This window comes from Bombina bombina, chromosome 1, assembly GCF_027579735.1.
Source record: "Bombina bombina isolate aBomBom1 chromosome 1, aBomBom1.pri, whole genome shotgun sequence".
Lineage (NCBI taxonomy): Eukaryota > Metazoa > Chordata > Amphibia > Anura > Bombinatoridae > Bombina > Bombina bombina.
The window spans coordinates 901,332,970-901,354,573 of NC_069499.1; the positions used below are offsets into that span (position 1 = coordinate 901,332,970).

The 21,604-nt window shown below is 37.7% G+C and overlaps 1 protein-coding gene across 1 annotated transcript in view; it reads right to left on the reverse strand.

Moving 5' to 3' along the window:
- The window catches only part of CDH8 (cadherin 8), a 658,573-nt gene that overhangs the window by 167,939 nt on the left and 469,030 nt on the right, over positions 1–21,604 (reverse strand). The window contains exon 8 of the mRNA XM_053699570.1: positions 1,075–1,211. Within this exon, the coding sequence (XP_053555545.1) occupies positions 1,075–1,211 (137 nt within the window). The remainder of the gene's footprint in view (positions 1–1,074; positions 1,212–21,604) is intronic.

Below are 21,604 nucleotides of genomic sequence, written 5' to 3' on the forward strand. Positions count from 1 at the left end.
GACCGCAAAATATTGTTTCCGCAAAATCGATTTTTGCTCTCAACTTAGTTATACCAGCGCACACAAATGTGTGCTGGTATTACAAGTGAGGATCAATGTGAATGCGATCTCGCGTTTGCATTGCATGGAAGCATTGCGCTCATGAGAGCACGCTTCCATAGGCTCAAATCGGAGCCCTGATCTCATGCCATCAGACACGGCATGAGAACCTAGTGCAGCGAGGGGGGTAAGTCGTGCAACGATGGGCAGCAAATATAATTTTATATATATATATATATATATATATATATAAATAACATATAAATATGTATTTATATAAGCATAAACTTTATATGTTTACTGGGAACTCACAATCTCCATAGACTGCAATGCAAAGGCACTTTTTAGTACCGTTTTTCTTTCTTACACCCCACATCCACCAACTTTAGCCCCCCAAAACAGCTTAGTGCAGTTTTTTGTTGTTGTTTTTTTTAAGGGACCCCACGTGTTATTTTGGGGACCATTGGGGCAAGAGGTCTGACTTCTGGTTAATTCTATGAGCTCTAATTGCTACCGCGAGCTTGTGGTAGCAATAACCAGCCACTTCTAATGGCTGGTTATTTATTGTGCACCAGTAAACAGGCCCATTTGCCCATTTGCAGGGGCACAATAAATTAGTGCTCCACTTCTAATCTAGCCCTAAATACATTTTACAAGTATAGTATTGAGATTATTCCCTGCCCTCCTCTAGTCATGGGTGCTGCCATGTTGAAATCATTTTAGTGCTGATGTCTTTGCACAGGTGCAGCACCTTTCCTTCAGATATTTACTGTGAAACTTAAGTTCCAAAAATTGCAGCACCCATAACTAGAGGGAGGTACACAAAATGTATTTAGCTTTACGGGAACATTTGTGAGATTTAAAAATAAATATTTTGCATCATTTCATGACAAAACTGGGAAATTAAAAAAATAATATATATATATATATATATATATATTAACATCAATTGAATCATGTGGTTCCATTGGCAAACACAAAATGTAGTAAATACTATATCATTTATCAAAGTATAAAAGTATTCAGTTCACTTACTAGATTCTGTAGCTACAATTGTTATATTATGCCATTTATTAGTTTCTCTATCAAGCGCAGTTGCTAACGTTATTTTTCCATCATCTGCATTGATGTTGAATTGGCGATCAAGGTCTGTATGCCGGTCGATGGAAAATCTAGAAACAAAAGGAGATGTATAAACTTCACTTATTCAGAAATCTACCTATATTGTACGCATGTTATAAAGAGCAATATTTGGTTATGAATAAAATATATTTTTAAAAATTTTGTAATAACGAAATGCAATGGTTTTAACTCATAACACCTCTAAATTGTAAGCTCATTTGAATAGGACCATGCTTCTCTTATACCAAGTTATATTATCAATTCTAATTGTATTGTGCAGTATACCGCAAACGGACAGTCTACTCCAGAATGTTTTTTGTTTAAAAAGATAATCCCTTTATTACCAATTCCCCAGTTTTGCATAACCAACACTGTTATATTAATATAATTTTTACCTCTGTGATTACCTTGTATCTAAGTCTCTACAGACTGCCCCCTTATTTTAGTTGTTTTGACAGAAATGCATTTTAGCCAATCAATGCTGACTCATAAATAACTCCACGGGAGTGAGCACAATGTCATCTGTATGGCCCACATGAACTAGCGCTGTCTGTTAAAAAGTGTCAAAATGTACTGAGATGAGAGGCAGACTTCAAGATCTTAGAAATTAGCATATGAGCGTACATAGGTTTAACTTGCAGCAAAGAATACCAAGAGAACAAAGCAAATTTGATGATATAAGTAAATCGTAAAGTTTAAGACTGCATGCCCCGTCTGAATAATGAAAGTTTAAATTTAACTAGACTGTCCCTTTAAAGATACTGGATAAATTACTGTATAATATGATAATATTTATATATGTTCATTTAACATATAAGGTGGAAAGTGCTTCACAGAAGATCATTTTTTATGCTTTCCATACACCTCAGACTTTCAGTAGAAAAACTTACCATTTTTTTCAGCAACATTCTCTGTTAATATCTAAGGGGATTTTTTTAGACAGAGAATTGTATAAGTGAATACCAGAAGGAATTGGTTATATGTCCTTGTCAAGAATGAGACAGAAATATCTGAATCTAATCTCCTAAGCTTACATCAAGTCTAACAAGAGATTTATATGGAAACTAACTAATTCTGTATTTAGGTCATAAACCTAAAACGATATGCAGGGCATAGTATGAATGTTACCAATACTAATGCAATCTTTATTTGACTTTAATGTGCCTATAGACACAACACATACTTGACATTTCTTTCTATAATTAGCTAAAAATTTACAAATACATTAGCACCATTTATTGCACATCTTACAACAACTAGTAAATTAAGCCACTAAGTAGCAGGTAGGTTGCAGTCTATATAACACATCATCAGCATGCATTAGGTTCAGATGATGACATCTTAAAAACCTGTTATTAATGAAAGCTATAATTATACAATCTATTACATTTACTGGGATACGTCAAACTAGTTCTACGTTCTGAAATCAGTTATTAAACTATATTAATGTTGCAAAAACTGAAATGTGTTATTTGAAGAATATTTCAAATCTAAAATTAAATAATTTCTCCCTCTTTTACATCATTCCAGTTGACATTTTTTTTACTACAGAAGGTACATTTAAATTCCTTTATGGAAAAGTTGGTATATAAAATAATAATAATAATAATAATAATAATAGTAATAATACAGGGTAATAATAATAATAACGTATTTAAAGAGATATGAAACCCACATTTTATTTCATGATTCAGATAGAGCATGCAATTTTAATAAACTTTCTAATGTACCCTTATTATCAATTTGTCTTTGTTCTCTTGGCATCTTTATTTGAAAAAGCAGGAATGTAAACTTAGGAGCCAGCCCATTTTTGCTTCAGCACCCTGGGTAGCTCTTGCTGATTGGGGGCTTTATTTCTGATAAATTGATATTTTGAAAGCTTATGAGGTCTATGCACAAAAGTACAGGCATGCACTGACTGCAACCTGAGTGTAAGTCAGCAGGCATAGCTGAATTGCAGAGAAATATCCAAGACGTATATTCAGTAAATGCAAGTCAGCTGTAAAGTCAGCCATTAAAACTGACTACCATATCACAAAGTCGGCTTGAGAATTTTTATATAAAAATAGCTGACTGGCTATCAAAAGTATAGCAAGTTGGCTTTGTGCAAATAAATAATTTGCAGCTGTCTTGATGTCAGCTTGGCAAATCAAGTCAGCTTTAGAAATAAAGTCAAAGATCTCAAGTTGAAATTCAGTGGCGTCACTAGGGTTGGTGTCACCCGGTGCGGTAAGTTATGGTGTCACCCCCCCCCCCCCAGAAAGCAGACACACACAAAAACACAGGCAAACACACATACAAACACTCAGACACACTTAAAACATACTCAGATGCACACACAAACACTCAGACACACACACACACACAAAAACACACACACAAAAACACTGAGACACACACACACACACACAAAAACACTGAGACACACACACACACACAAAAACTCAGACACACACATACAAAATATGTAAACTGCACTGCATTAATTATAAAGCTCATGCCTAGAGCTGCTCCCTGGCTCAGCAGAGCATCAAATGAAAGATAAACAGAGCACTCTAAAAATAAATCACTAAAGAAAAGTTTTAGGTGCAAACTATGAAAATTCTGCTCTCTGACTCTGTTCCAAGTCTGTCAGTGCACAGCCCCGGGCCGCGTGCCTACCGCTTCTTATGGCCAATCACCTCTGCACTCTGCCCACCCCCAGACCCCGCCCGCCCTCCTACCTGTTCAGTGTGCACTTAGTGTACCGTAACCGTAATGGTCTGGTGGGCATCATACGTGGCTCCTTCACTTTAAAGACAGTGTCAAACAGTCATGCGGTCAGGTGCCAGGCATCCCCTCATGATTTGTCAGTTCCCGTTTAGAGAGACAGCACAGCAGTGAGTGACTCCACTGCTCCACATGTCACTGAGCAGTGAGCACAGATAGGCAGGCAGGTTTAGGCTAGCAGCGCAACTTTACAAGCCCCACGGCATGCCCACAACATTCATAGTGAAATGGGGCAGGGGAGAAGCAAAGTACAAACAAGCAAAAGCAGCCGGGAAAACTATTTGTTGAAATTGCAGCACTGGCTCAAGGGGCAAAAAAATTGTGTGTCTACATCTTCCCCAGTCCCACCAATGTTCACAAATGCCAGCCCCTCTAATAAAAAAATCTATGCATCTCAACATTGTATTTCTTTGAATTTCAATAAAATTTAAAAAAAAAAAAAAAAAATTTTTTTTTTGGTGTCACCCCCTGGTGGGTGTCACCCGGGTGCGGCCCGCCCCCCCCCCGCCCCTCCCTAGTGACGCCACAGAGTTGAATACACTGTACCTGCTGAAATGTTATAGTAAAGACTTAATAACTAAATTATACTACATCTCAGGTGTAAATGTTTATTAGATACAGCGGTTAGTAATTAAATTGGGCAATTTAAAATTAATAAAATAATTCATTTGCAAACATACTTTCTTTACATTTCTAATATATGCCCCAAATTTAAATACATTTATACTGACAATAATTTTAATAATAAATATACATGCATAGTTTATCCCCCATGAAAATAGTTTATTTATTTATTTATTTTAAAAAGTACAAAGTCTGTAACAAAAAAAACGTTATTTTTAAGTCATTGTAAAGTCAGCTTGAAATCAGTTTAAAACAACTAAAAAAGAAAAAAAACAGCCAGATTAGAGTTTTGATCCCTTTACCAGTTAAAGGAGCAATGTTCTGTAAAAAATATTTTCCTTTAAAGTGTTTCCAATTACTTGTTAGAAAAGCTGTAAACATTATGAGATATTGTTTCTTTACATTTATTTCTGTATATGAAATAGCCAGGTTTGATCTTAAAGACCACAGCCCATCTAAATGGGTTGAGCTTGCAGGGAACTCACAACTCATTATTTTATCATTTTCTGTACACACACATGCTTCTTTATATTTTATTCTGTCTGTATACCAAAGCCCAATACTTTGAGAACAATTTAAAATTAACATTTTATTGTTTATCTCTCTTACTCCCCACTGGTAATGTAATTTATTCTGCTGACTATGTTTACACAGCATTTCTATATCCTATAATTAAAGGGATATTAAACAGTATGATATTATAATATAAAATGTTTAATTATGTGTGGTTAAAAAAACTTTGCAATACATTCATATTTATTTTGTGCCATTTTCCAGTGATTTAAAGGGACATTATGCACTATATGTTTCTTTGCATACATGTTTTGTAGATGATCCATTTATAAAGCCCATACAGTTTTTTTTAAATGTATAGTTTTGCTTATTTTTAAATAAAATTGGTCTGATTTTCAGACTCCTAACCAAACCCCAACATTTTAGAAGTAGACTGTTGTCTACCTACTCCAGCTTGCTCCTGTTTGTGTAAAGGGTCTTTTCATATGCAGAGTTATATACAGCCACTTTCAGTGGGTGTCCCAGACTAAACTTTTCAACAGCGCTAACCTGAGAGCTTCTAAGTAAGTTTTTAAACCGTTTTATACTGGATTTGTATATCAGTATTTTGCAAATTATTCTTTATAGTAGTGTCTTTTACATGCAGATATATGAAAATTGGTGTATACTGTGCCTTTAACTGTTGCTTTTCTACATTACAATGAGCTTATATAAACTAGTGGGTGCTGCTATGTTTGAACTTAATATTATATACTGTATTTCCCCTGTTGAAGATAATTAGGAACAGATATAAAACAGGCAATAAAAGAGACTGTCCAAAAAACATAATTTATGCTTACTTGATAAATTTATTTCTCTTATAGTGTATTCAGTCCACGGGTCATCCATTACTTATGGGATCTATTCCCTTCCCAACAGGAAGTTGCAAGAGGATCACCCAAAGCAGAGCTGCTATATAGCTCCTCCCCTCACATGTCATATCCAGTCATTCGACCGAAACAAGACAAGAAAGGAGAAACCATAGGGTGCAGTGGTGACTGAAGTTTTAATTAAAATTTAGATCTGCCTTAAAAAGACAGGGCGGGCCGTGGACTGAATACACTACAAGAGAAATAAATTTATCAGGTAAGCATAAATTATGTTTTCTCTTGTTAAGTGTATTCAATCCACGGGTCATCCATTACTTATTGGATACCAATACCAAAGCTAAGTACACGGATGAAGGGAGGGACAAGGCAGGAACTTAAACGGAAGGAACCACTGCCTGTAGAACCTTTCTCTGAAAAACCACATCCGAAGAAGCAAAAGTGTCAAATTTGTAAAATTTCGAAAAGGTGTGAAGCGAAGACCAAGTCGCAGCCTTGCAAATCTGTTCAACAGAGGCCTCATTCTTAAAGGCCCAGGTGGAAGCCACAGCTCTAGTAGAATGAGCTGTAATTCTTTCAGGGGGCTGCTGTCCAGCAATCTCATAGGCTAAACGTATTATACTACGAAGCCAAAAAGAGAGAGAGGTTGCCGAAGCTTTTTGACCTCTCCTCTGTCCAGAATAAACGACAAACAGGGAAGAAGTTTGACGAAAATCTTTAGTTGCCTGTAAATAGAATTTCAGGGCACGGACTACGTCCAGATTATGCAAAAGACGTTCCATCTTTGAAGAAGGATTAGGGCACAATGATGGGACAACAATCTCTTGATTGATATTCCTGTTAGAAACTACGGCCTAGATTTAGAGTTTGGCGGTAGCTGTGAAAACCAGCGTTAGAGGCTCCTAACGCTGGTTTTAGGCTACCTCCGGTATTTGGAGTCACTCAAAAAAGGGTCTAACGCTCACTTTTCAGCCGCGACTTTTCCATACCGCAGATCCCCTTACGTCAATTGCGTATCCTATCTTTTCAATGGGATCTTTCTAACTCCGGTATTTAGAGTCGTGTCTGAAGTGAGCGTTAGAATTCTAACGACAAAACTCCAGCCGCAGAAAAAAGTCAGTAGTTAAGAGCTTTCTGGGCTAACGCCGGTTCATAAAGCTCTTAACTACTGTGCTCTAAAGTACACTAACACCCATAAACTACCTATGTACCCCTAAACCGAGGCCCCCCCACATCGCCGCCACTCGATTAAATTTTTTTAACCCCTAATCTGCCGACCGCCACCTACGTTATCCTTATGTACCCCTAATCTGCTGCCCCTAACACCGCCGACCCCTATATTATATTTATTAACCCCTAATCTGCCCCCCTCAACGTCGCCTCCACCTGCCTACACTTATTAACCCCTAATCTGCCGAGCGGACCGCACCGCTATCATAATAAAGTTATTAACCGCTAATCCGCCTCCCTAACCCTATAATAAATAGTATTAACCCCTAATCTGCCCTCCCTAACATCGCCGACACCTAACTTCAATTATTAACCCCTAATCTGCTGACCGGAGCTCACCGCTATTCTAATAAATGTATTAACCCCTAAAGCTAAGTCTAACCCTAACACTAACACCCCCCTAACTTAAATATAATTTAAATCTAACGAAATTAATTAACTCTTATTAAATAAATTATTCCTATTTAAAGCTAAATACTTACCTGTAAAATAAATCCTAATATAGCTACAATATAAATTATAATTATATTATAGCTATTTTAGGATTAATATTTATTTTACAGGTAACTTTGTATTTATTTTAACCAGGTACAATAGCTATTAAATAGTTAAGAACTATTTAATAGCTAAAATAGTTAAAATAATTACAAAATTACCTGTAAAATAAATCCTAACCTAAGTTACAATTAAACCTAACACTATACTATCATTAAGTTAATTAAATAAAATACCTACAATTACCTACAATTAAACCTAACACTACACTATCAATACATTAATTAAATACAATACCTACAAATAACTACAATGAAATAAACTAACTAAAGTACAAAAAATAAAAAATAACTAAGTTACAAAAAATAAAAAAATAATTACAAACATAAGAAAAATATTACAACAATTTTAAACTAATTACACCTACTCTAAGCCCCCTAATAAAATAACAAAGACCCCCAAAATAAAAAAAATGCCCTACCGTATTCTAAATTACTAAAGTTCAAAGCTCTTTTACCTTACCAGCCCTAAACAGGGCCCTTTGCGGGGCATGCCCCAAGAAGTTCAGCTCTTTTGCCTGTAAAAAAAAAACATACAATACCCCCCCCCCAACATTACAACCCACCACCCACATACCCCTAATCTAACCCAAACCCCCCTTAAATAAACCTAACACTAAGCCCCTGAAGATCATCCTACATTGTCTTCACCTCACCGGGTATCACTGATATGTCCTGGCTCCAAAATCTTCATCCAACCCAAGCGGGGGCTGGCGATCCATCATCCGGTGGCTGAAGAGGTCCAGAAGAGGCTCCAAAGTCTTCATCCTATCCGGGAAGAAGAGTAGATCCGGACCGGCAACCATCATCTTCCAAGCGGCATCTTCTATCTTCATCCGATGAGGACCGGCTCCATCCTGAAGACCGGATCCGGCGACGTCCAACTGAAGAATGACGGTTCCTTTAAGGGACGTCATCCAAGATGGCGTCCCTCGAATTCCGATTGGCTGATAGGATTCTATCAGCCAATCGGAATTAAGGTAGGAATATTCTGATTGGCTGATTCCATCTGTTCCGATCAGCCAATAGAATGCAAGCTCAATCTTATTGGCTGATTGGATCAGCCAATCGGATTGATCTTGATTCTGATTGGCTAATTCCATCAGCCAATCAGAATATTCCTACCTTAATTCCGATTGGCTGATAGAATCCTATCAGCCAATCGGAATTCGAGGGACGCCATCTTGGATGACGTCCCTTAAAGGAACCGTCATTCTTCAGTTGGACGTCGCCGGATGAAGATGGGTCCGCGGTGGAGGTCTTCAGGATGGAGCCGGTCTTCATCAGATGAAGATAGAAGATGCCGCTTGGAAGATGATGGTTGCTGGTCCGGATCTATTCTTCTTCCCAGATAGGATGAAGACTTTGGAGCCTCTTCTGGACCTCTTCAACCACCGGATGATGGATCGCCAGCCCCCGCTTGGGTTGGATGAAGATTTTGGAGCCAGGACCGATCGGTGATACCCGGTGAGGTGAAGACAAGGTAGGATGATCTTCAGGGGCTTAGTGTTAGGTTTATTTAAGGGGGGTTTGGGTTAGATTAGGGGTATGTGGGTGGTGGGTTGTAATGTTGGGGGGGGGGTATTGTATGTGGGGGTTTTTTACAGGCAAAAGAGCTGAACTTCTTGGGGCATGCCCCGCAAAGGGCCCTGTTCAGGGCTGGTAAGGTAAAAGAGCTTTGAACTTTAGTAATTTAGAATAGGGTAGGGCATTTTTTTATTGGGGGTCTTTGTTATTTTATTAGGGGGCTTAGAGTAGGTGTAATTAGTTTAAAATTGTTGTAATATTTTTCTTATGTTTGTAATTATTTTTTTATTTTTTGTAGCTTAGTTCTTTTTTATTTTTTGTACTTTAGTTAGTTTATTTCATTGTAGTTATTTGTAGGTATTGTATTTAATTAATTTATTGATAGTGTAGTGTTAGGTTTAATTGTAGGTAATTGTAGGTATTTTATTTAATTAATTTAATGATAGTATAGTGTTAGGTTTAATTGTAACTTAGGTTAGGATTTATTTTACAGGTAATTTTGTAATTATTTTAACTATTTTAGCTATTAAATAGTTCTTAACTATTTAATAGCTATTGTACCTGGTTAAAATAAATACAAAGTTACCTGTAAAATAAATATTAATCCTAAAATAGCTATAATATAATTATAATTTATATCGTAGCTATATTAGGATTTATTTTACAGGTAAGTATTTAGCTTTAAATAGGAATAATTTATTTAATAAGAGTTAATTAATTTCGTTAGATTTAAATTATATTTAAGTTAGGGGGGTGTTAGTGTTAGGGTTAGACTTAGCTTTAGGGGTTAATACATTTATTAGAATAGCGGTGAGCTCCGGTCGGCAGATTAGGGGTTAATAATTGAAGTTAGGTGTCGGCGATGTTAGGGAGGGCAGATTAGGGGTTAATACTATTTATTATAGGGTTAGTGAGGCGGATTAGGGGTTAATAACTTTATTATGATATCGGTGCGGTCCGCTCGGCAGATTAGGGGTTAATAAGTGTAGGCAGGTGGAGGCGACGTTGTGGGGGGCAGATTAGGGGTTAATAAATATAATATAGGGGTCGGCGGTGTTAGGGGCAGCAGATTAGGGGTATATAAGGATAATGTAAGTAGCGGCGGTTTACGGAGCGGCAGATTAGGGGTTAAAAATAATATGCAGGGGTCAGCGATAGCGGGGGCGGCAGATTAGGGGTTAATAAGTATAAGGCTAGGGGTGTTTAGACTCGGAGTACATGTTAGGGTGTTAGGTGCAGACGTAGAAAGTGTTTCCCCATAGCAAACAATGGGTCTGCGTTAGGAGCTGAACGCGGCTTTTTTTGCAGGTGTTAGGTTTTATTTCAGCTCAAACAGCCCCATTGTTTCCTATGGGGGAATCGTGCACGAGCATGTTTTTGAGGCTGGCCGCGTCCGTAAGCAACTCTGGTGTCGAGAGTTGAAGCTGCGTTAAATATGTACTACGCTCCTTTTTTGGAGCCTAACGCAGCCTTTATGTGGACTCTCAATACCAGAGTTATTTTTATGGTGCGGCCAGAAAAAAGCCGGCGTTAGCTACGCGGGTCCTTACCGACAAAACTCTAAATCTAGCCGTACCTTAGGTAAAAACCCAGGTTTAGTACGCAGAACTACCTTGTCTGAATGGAAAACCAGATAAGGAGAATCACAATGTAAAGCAGATAACTCAGAGACTCTTCGAGCCGAGGAAATAGCCATCAAAAACAGAACTTTCCAAGATAAAAGCTTAATATCAATGGAATGAAGGGGTTCAAACGGAACACCCTGAAGAACTTTAAGAACCAAGTTTAAGCTCCACGGAGGAGCAACAGATTTAAACACAGGCTTAATCCTAGCCAAAGCCTGACAAAAAGCCTGTACGTCTGGAACTTCTGCCAGACGTTTGTGCAAAAGAATAGACAGAGCAGAAATCTGTCCCTTCAACGAACTAGCAGATAAGCCCTTTTCCAAACCCTCTTGTAGAAAGGACAATATCCTAGGAATCCTAACCTTACTCCATGAGTAACTCTTGGATTCGCACCAATATAAGTATTTACGCCATATCTTATGATAGATTTTTCTGGTAACAGGCTTCCGAGCCTGTATTAAAGTATCAATAACTGACTCTGAGAAGCCATGCTTGGATAGGATCAAGCGTTCAATCTCCATGCAGTCAGCCTCAGAGAAATTAGATTTGGATGGTTGAAAGGACCTTGTATTAGAAGGTCCTGCCTCAGAGGTAGAGACCATGGTGGACAGGAAGACATGTCCACTAGGTCTGCATACCAGGTCCTGCGTGTCCACGCAGGCGCTATCAGAATCACCGATGCTCTCTCCTGTTTGATCTTGGCAATCAGTCGAGGCAGCAGTGGAAATGGTGGAAACACATAAGCCATGTTGAAGACCCAAGGGGCTGCTAGAGCATCTATCAGTGCCGCTCCCGGGTCTCTGGACCTGGATCCGTAACGAGGAAGCTTGGCGTTCTGGCGAGACGCCATGAGATCCAGTTCTGGTTTTCCCCAATGACGAATCAGTTGAGCGAACACCTCCGGATGAAGTTCCCACTCCCCCGGATGAAAGGTCTGGCGACTTAGAAAATCCGCCTCCCAGTTCTCCACGCCTGGGATGTGGATCGCTGACAGGTGGCAAGAGTGAAACTCTGCCCAGCGAATTATCTTTGAGACTTCTAACATCGCTAGGGAACTCCTGGTTGCCCCTTGATGGTTGATGTAAGCCACAGTCGTGATGTTGTCCGACTGAAATCTGATGAACCTCAGTGTTGCTAACTGAGGCCAAGCTAGAAGAGCCTTGAATATTGCTCTTAATTCCAGAATATTTATTGGGAGGAGTTTCTCCTCCTGAGTCCACGATCCCTGAGTCTTCAGGGAGTTCCAGACTGCTCCCCAACCTAGAAGGCTGGCATCTGTTGTTACAATCGTCCACTCTGGCCTGCGAAAGGTCATGCCCTTGGACAGATGGACCCGAGAAAGCCACCAGAGAAGAGAATCTCTGGTTTCTTGATCCAGATTTAGTAGAGGGGACAAATCTGAGTAATCCCCATTCCACTGAACTAGCATGCATAATTGCAGTGGTCTGAGATGCAGGCGCGCAAATGGCACTATGTCCATTGCCGCTACCATTAAGCCGCTTACTTCCATGCACTGAGCCACTGACGGGCGTGGAATGGAATGAAGGACACGGCAAGCATTTAGAAGTTTTGACAACCTGGACTCCGTCAGGTAAATTTTCATCTCTACCGAATCTATAAGAGTCCCTAGGAAGGAGACTCTTGTGAGTGGTGATAGAGAACTCTTTTCCATGTTCACCTTCCACCCATGCGACCTCAGAAATGCCAGAACTATCTTTGTATGAGACTTGGCAATTTGAAAGCTTGATGCCTGTATCAGGATGTCGTCTAGATACGGAGCCACCGCTATGCCTCGCGGTCGTAGAACCTCCAGAAGTGAGCCCAGAATCTTTGTAAAGATTCTCGGGGCCGTAGCTAACCCGAAGGGAAGAGCTACAAACTGGTAATGCCTGTCTAGGAAGGCAAATCTTAGGTACCGATAATGATCTTTGTGAATCGGCATCCTTTAAGTCCACTGTGGTCATGTACTGACCCTCTTGGATCATGGGTAGGATGGTTCGAATAGTTTCCATTTGGAATGATGGAACTCTTAGGAATTTGTTTAAGATCTTTAGGTCCAAGATTGGTCTGAAGGTTCCCTCTTTCTTGGGAACCACAAACAGATTTGAGTAAAAACCTTGCCCTTGTTCCGTCCGCGGAACTGGGTGGATCACCCCCATTATAAGGAGGTCTTCTACACAGCGTAGAAATGCCTCTTTCTTTATTTGGTTTGCTGATAACCTTGAAAGATGAAATCTCTCTTGTGGAGGAGAAGCTTTGAAGTCCAGAAGATATCCCTGGGATATGATCTCCAACGCCCAGGGATCCTGGACATCTCTTGCCCACGCCTGGGCGAAGAGAGAAAGTCTGCCCCCCACTAGATCCCTTAGGGGCAGTAGTAGGTTTTCTGGCCTGCTTGCCCTTGTTCCAGGACTGATTATTTTTCCCGGCCTGTCTGTAACGAGCAACAGTTCCTTCCTGTTTTGGAGCGGAGGAAGTTGATGCTGCTCCTGCCTTGAAGTTTCGAAAGGCACGAAAATTAGACTGTTTGGCCTTTGATTTGGCCGGGCCCGAATAAGGTTTGCCCCTTGAAAGGAATATTAAGCAATTTAGATTTAGAAGTCACGTCAGCTGACCAGGATTTAAGCCATAGCGCTCTGCCAGCCTGGATGGCGAATCCGGAGTTCTTAGCCGTTAGTTTAGTTAAATGTACAATGGCATCAGAAACAAATGCATTAGCTAGCTTAAGTGCTTTAAGCTTGTCCATGATTTCATCCAATGGAGCTGAGTGAATGGCCTCTTCCAGAGACTCAAACCAGAATGCCGCAGCAGCAGTGACAGGCGCAATGCATGCAAGGGGCTGTAAGATAAAACCTTGTTGAACAAACATTTTCTTAAGGAAACCTTCTAATTTTTTATCCATTGGATCCGAAAAAGCACAACTATCCTCCACCGGGATAGTGGTACGCTTAGCTAAAGTAGAAACTGCTCCCTCCACCTTGGGGACCGTTGCCATAAATCCTGTGTAGTGGTGTCTATTGGAAACATTTTCCTAAATATAGGAGGTGGGGAAAAGGGCACACCAGGTCTATCCCACTCCTTGCTAATAATTTCTGTAAGCCTTTTAGGTATAGGAAAAACGTCAGTACACACCGGCACCGCATAGTATCTATCCAGCCTACATAATTTCTCTGGAATTGCAACTGTATTACAGCCATTCAGAGCCGCTAAAACCTCCCCTAGCAATACACGGAGGTTCTCAAGCTTAAATTTAAAATTAGAAATCTCTGAATCCGGTTTCCCTGGATCAGATCTGTCACCCACAGAATGAAGCTCTCCGTCCTCATGTTCTGCAAACTGTGACGCAGTATCAGACATGGCTCTCACAGCACCAGCGCGCTCTGTCCTTATCCCAGAGCTATCGCGCTTGCCTCTTAATTCTGGCAATTTAGATAATACTTCTGTCAGGGTATTATTCATAATAGTGGCCATGTCCTGTAAAGTGATTTGTATGGGCGTCCCTGATGTACTTGGTGCCACAATATCACGTGCCTCCTGAGCGGGAGGCGAAGGTACTGACACGTGAGGAGAGTTAGTCGGCATAACTTCCCCCTCGTCGTCTGGTGATAATTCTTTTATAGATAAAGACTGACCTTTATTATTTAAAGTGAAATCAATACATTTAGTACACATATTTCTATGGGGCTCCACACTGGCCTTCAAACATAATGAACAAACAGATTCATCTGTGTCAGACATGTTCAAACAGACTAGCAATGAGACTAGCAAGCTTAGAAAACACTTTGAAATAAATTTACAAGCACTAAATAAAACGTTACTGCGCCTTTAAGAAGCACAAAAAATTGTCACAGTTGAAATAACAATGAACCAAATCAGTTATAGCAACCAAATTTTCACAGTAAATGTATTAAGTTAGCAGAGCATTGCACCCACTTGCAAATGTGTGATTAACCCCTTAATAACCAAAACAGATAATAATATAGAAAAAAACGTTTTTTAACACAGTCAAACACACTGTCACAGGTCTGCTGTGACTGATTACCTCCCTCAAAATGACTTTTGAAGTCCCCTGAGCTCTCTAGAGACGTCCTGTGTCATGCAGGAAGAAACAGGAAGACAGAGACTGAATTTTTACTGCGCAAAAAAGCGCTAAAATAGGCCCCTCCCACTCATATTACAACAGTGGGAAGCCTCAGTTAACTGTTTCCATGCAGAAATATAAGTCAGCCATGTGGAAAATTCATGCCCCAATAAATTTTATCACCAAAGTACCTCACAAAAACAATTAAACATGCCAGCAACCTTTTTAAACATCTTTTTATTTTATTTTTTAAAGAGTATGTATCTCTATTGATAAGCCTGATACCAGTCCTTCTACTGCATTTAAGACTTATTACATTACTTCAGTAATAGCAGCATTTTCTTAGTCAAATTCCATTCCTAGAAAATGACTTTACTGTATATACATTAATCAGCCTGATACCAGTCACTTCCACTGCATTAAAGGCTGTACTTACATAACATCAGTATCAGCAGTATTTTCTTAGTCAATTCCATTCCTTAGAAAAATATTTTACTGCACATACCTTATTTGCAGGGGACCCCGCACGCTATTCCCTTTCTGAAGTTACCCCACTCCTCAGAATGTGCAAGAACAGCCAGTGGATCTTAGTTACTTCTGCTAAGATCATAGAAAACACAGGCAGATTCTTCTTCCAAATACTGCCTGAGGAAAAAAACAGCACACTCCGGTGCCATTTAAAAATAACAAACTTTTGATTGAAGAAATAATTAAGTATAAAACACCACTCTCCTCTCGCGACCTCCATCTATGTTGAGAGTTGCAAGAGAATGACTGGATATGACATGTGAGGGGAGGAGCTATATAGCAGCTCTGCTTTGGGTGATCCTCTTGCAACTTCCTGTTGGGAAGGGAATATATCCCATAAGTAATGGATGACCCGTGGACTGAATACACTTAACAAGAGAAAAGGATTCCTTGCAGCTTTGTTTGCACAGATAAATAGAAAACTAGTGCTAACATGGCAGCACACATTACAAGTGGTTTAGATAAACTAAACCTCTAAGCTTATATTTTAAATATTTAAACAACTAATATAATCGTAAAAATACATTTACATATTATTTTAATGCTAATCTTTGATTTGAATATATAATACTATCTAGCTTTTATTTATTGTTTAACATCGCTTTAAGCATAAAAACTTTAAGCTATTTCAAATGTCAATATAAAGGTAAATGAGCTAGTAGTAAACAATTTCAAACACTTCAAATAAAAGGGGAAAATATTGTAAACTGTCCCTTTAAACAATACTATTTTTTGTCAGCTTAAAGGGACACTCAATTAAAAAGTCATGATTCAGATAGAGCATGCAAATTTAAACAACTTTCCAATTTATTAACAAAATGTTCACAGTCTTATTATATTAACTCTTTTTGAGTCACCAGCTCCTACTAAGCATGTGCAAGAATTCACAGAATATACAAATTTGCATTTGTGATTGGCTGATGGCTGTCACATGATACAAAAAGAGTAGAAATAGATATAACTGAAATTTGTCTGAAAAAAATGTACTAATTTGAAGTTCAGACTAAGGCCCTGATAATGAAAAGTGCTATGAGTGGCGGCATTTTTAAAGGGACCCGCATCAATTGTGAGCAAGCCTGACAAAATATTCCAAGCTCTATTCTATAAAAATTAATATGCATTTATTTTTTTCTTGTGATTTTTTATTTTAAACATAAATAGATATTTTATAATTGATATTCATATTACAAAAGGCATTACTATTACAATTGTTTTATTACATAACAGGCATGCAGTTATGTGATACTATAATTACAATGCAACTGTCTTTTATAACATAAATATCTATTTTAAAATATATTTATAATTACAATAATAAATGCATCAAGCAAGAATATCTACATTTTAATTTCTATATACAATACTTAAACTAATATGCATTATAGATGACTATGCATTTTATTTTAAAGATTGTAGGTATAATGTAGTCAGGCTTTGCATTGATATTTAATATTTAAACAGTTATGCATAATGGTTTAAGTACTGCATAAACATTACAATGTATTTCTGTTAGCATGTTGTGTTTATTAGTGATAACATAGATATATATATATATATATATATTAATATTTATTTATGTTATCATAGTCAGTAGCATTAAATGTAAATATTACATGCAGTTATGTAGAACTATAATGTTAATTATACTTTCTTTAATAAGAAATAATAAACACAACAAACAACATTAATTACATTTTAATTTATATACAACTATTTAAACATTATGCATTTCACATAACAATGCATCATTTTAAATATTAAATATGTATGTGTAGGTCCTCAGCTTCTACAGTTAGTTGTAGGTTATGACAAATTAGGGATCAATGTTTAAATGATATGCATAGTCATGTACAATGCATATTGTTTGACGTATTGTAGATATCTTAAAATGGATTTAATGGTTGCAGTTTGCAAGAAGGGTAGCGGCCATGTTTGTCTTGGTAGCTATCATATGCCGAGACTACATTGCCTGACCTAATTAAAATGAGGTATCCACAGCAATATTTGAAGTGTGCCTATACGGAAACTATTTTTAATTTCAGTGAGTGCACTGTCTGCGCCATGTAGGCAGTCTTAAAATAGGGCCCCCTCCGCAGCAAAATACCAAAGAGTGGCATTGCTCAGACACGCCCATTCTCTTTAAATATGTTGATGCTTTGGATATCGGGGCAAAAGTGCTATAGCATTTTCTTGTTATCTTACCTTTGTTGATTATGCAAATCTACTGCATTTCCTGGCCCTTTAAAGTGGTTGTAAAGTTTAATGAATAAATGCCTGGTAACTAAAAGTTATCTTAAAAACAGGGGCACTTTCATTTATTAAACGTTACAATGACGCTTATTTTTAAAATACTTACCTTTGCGTTATGGTAAACATAACGCTGATCCTCCGCCCACAGCTCCTGCTTTCGGAGGATCGGTGTTACGTTTACCATAACGCAAAGGTAAGTATTTTTTTTTTAAATAAGCGTCATTATAACGTTTAATTAATGAAAGTGACCCTGTTTTTAAGATTACGTTTAGTTACCATTCATTAAACTTTACAATCACTTTATGTCACTTTAATTTTTAACAAGTCAAATTTCAAAGATTTAGATTAAAGCTTTACTAAATAATAGACTTTGGTTAAAGGGACATAATACTCATATGCGAAATCACTTGAATCTGATGCAGTATAACTGTTAAAAGCTGACAGGAAAATATCACCTGAGCATCTCTATGTAAAAAAGGAAGATATTTTACCTCACAATTTCCTCAGCTCAGCAGAGTAAGTTCTGTGTAAAAAGTTATACTCCGCTGCTCCCAGCTGCAGGTTTAAAAAAAAAAAAATGAAGAAATGAACAGCAGCCAATCAGCATCAGCAGTGCTGAGGTCATGAACTATTTTTCTGTGATCTCATGAGATTTGACTTAACTCTCATGAGATTTCATAGTAAACTTCCTTAAACTGAATCGGGAAATAAGATGAGTGTGCAAGTTAGCTCACTCCCTAAGCTGTCCCGGGACAGACATACTGATTTGCTGCTTAGAAATCCTTTACAATGGGATGTGGCTACTGAGGAATTTTTGAGGTAAAATATCTTTCTTTTTTACATAGATATGTTCAGGTGATATTTACTAGTGAGCTTTTTACAGCCACGTTGCATCACTTTCATGTGCTTCAACATTTGGGTATCATGGCCCTTTAACATAAAAATAAAAAAAACTGCTTGACAGTCAGGGATTGATAGACAGATCTATGTCTGTTTAAAGGGACAGCCAATACCAGAATTTTTGTTGTTTAAAAAGAAAGATAATCCCTGTATTACCAGTTCCCCAGTTTTGCATAACCAATACAGTTATAGAAATACACTTTTTACCTCTGTGATCACCCTGTAAAAAAACCTCTGCAAACTGCCCCCTTATTTCAGTTCTTTTGACAGACTGGCATTTTAGCCAATCAGTGCTCACTTCAGGGTAACTTCACGTGCATGACCACAATGTTATCTATATGAAACACATGAACTAATGCCCTCTAGCAGTCAAAATGCATTCAGATTAGAGGCAGTCTTCAAGGTCTAAGAAATTAGCATATGAACCTCCTAGGTTTAGCTTTCAACTAAGAATACCAAGAGAACAAAGTAAAATTTGAGATAAAAGTAAATTGGAAAGTTGTTTAAAATTACATTCCCTATTTAAAGGGACAGTCTACACCTATATTAACGTTAGCCTATACCTTAGATTGTGTTCCGATTGTCATAACTCACCCCCTCTACCCCAACGAGTCTGCTTCAAAAACGGAGTTATTCGAAATCAAAAGTTTGATTTCAATCGTTACAAATGGCCGACCAGCTCCGCCTATAAACTACATCACAGACTGTCTCCAATCAAACGCTCCAATCAAAAGTTGATCATTGATTAAAAATCGGTCTTGCGCTTTCGTTGTTTCGCGCATGCGCACCAGCAGAGGAACAAAAATCCGGAACAAAAGCATATTTTCAATTTCCACACAACCATAGGTTTGGTTAATTGCCAGCTGCGCAGACGGACTTCCGTTTACTCACTTCCGTAAAAGGTGCTCATGCGTGTTTAGACGGTAATTACGTCAGTGGCTGCTACGTGCACGAGCATGAGCTACAAAGAGAAGACGAGTTCAAGGTAGGAGGAGAAGGGATTGGGCGGAGTTTGTCGGCCATTTGTAACGATTGAAATCAAACTTTTGATTTTGAATAACTCCGTTTTTGAAGCAGACTCATTGGGGTTGAAGGGGTGAGTTATGACAATCGGAACACAATCTAAGGTATGGGCTAACGTTAATATAGGTGTAGACTGTCCCTTTAAATCATGAAACTTTTTTATGGACTTGTCTGACCTTTAAACTCATTTGTATACAGAAATAGAGCATTTTACACTAAAAAGTTAGTTTCCATTAGTAATTTGAAGATAACAAGCAAAATATGTTTTTATTTTATTCTTATATATATTATGTAAAAAATATGTAATGATACAAAACATATTAAAAAGATCTGTTTTTTACAAGTGTAGTACTGAAACTAGAAGCTTAAAAAGGCATTAAAATGTTGCATTCTATAAACATTGAGCTAATGTGTTTATATAGTAAAAAGAGACTGAACATGCTCATTAACGTAGAATGCATTTAGCATATGCTATTTTTCTCACATTCATGGATTAGCAGATAACATGTTTTTTTTTTTCATTTAATTTACTGTGAAATGTTATTAAACTTAGTAGGGATATCTACCATTACACATCAGTGGAAGACATATTGATACTATATAAACAATTTGTATTTGGAAAAAATGGTTTTCATAGTTTTAGCAACTGCTATATTATTTGTTTTGCAAAAAAAAAAAAAGAAAAAAAAAAGATCATAACACCAGATGATAAATATTCAATTAAAAAGTGAAAAAAACAACAACATTGTTTTCACTTTTCATTTAACCTGTGAGTTGTATATTAAGGGCCAGATTACAAGTGGAGCGCTAATTTATTGATCACCGTAAAACAGGCAAATTTGAGCACAATAAATAACCAGCCATTTATAAGTGGCTGGTTAATGCTATCGCGAGCTTGCAGTAGCAATTACCACTCCGAAAATTAACCAGGGATCAGATCTATGGTTAATTTAATAAATGTCCCTAACAGTTATTAGGGGTTAATGCCTCAGAGCCACCACCATGCTTAACTGTAGGCAGAGTGTTCTTTTCAGCAAATACTCCATTCTTCTTCCTCCAGACATACTGCTGATCCATCGTGCAGAAAAGTTCCAGTTTTGTTTCATCGCTCCAAGGAATAAAATCCTAATACTTCTGTGCCTTATTTATTTGAATTTGAGCATATTGGAGCAGACTTTTCATGTGCTTTTGGGTTAGTAGTGGTGTACGTCTTGGAGTTCTGGTATGGAAACCTCGGTTTAGTACGTGCCTTACTGTGCAAAATTAAATGTCAGTGCCTGTTACCATCAAGTCGGTAAAAAAGTTATTTTAAAATTAATATTGTTTTTTTGGCCACTTTGAAATGGCTGCCAAGCTCCACCCACTAATGACATAACGATATCGGCAGCTAATGACATCCAATAACAAAAAGCTCAGTAGTTGGTTTCAACAGACTATCAGTGCTATCCAGCACAGTTCCTGGATGCAACCCAGATTGTGATGTCATCAGTGGGTGGAACTTTTTACCGTTCCTGCTGCATGATATAGAAAGGGGTGCAGGAGGCTATTTGCAGCTTACTCTAAGGTAAGACTTTAAGATGACTAAGCTGTAGACTGTCCCTTTAAATACCACTGTTAACAATTTAGTAAAAGGATGAAGGTAGCAACAGTGGTCACCTTGCTATTTTCAGTGTTATTTACTAAAATCATAACAAAAATAGTGTTTTGTTTTGTTTTTTTAATCTTGTTGAAGCCTCACGTACAATAAAATATAAATATAATAATTGCATATTCTGTATCTGCTGGTATAATTTGTGTTCAAATGTAAAGAGCAAAAAAAGTTTACAATCAGTTTAGCACAGGGATATGAAAAGGCTTAGCAGCAAAAGCGTTAAAAAACAATGTTCTGCCTTAATATTTAAAAACAAATATGCTGACATTTTTAATAAAAAAATAAACTCTATTTTACATTAG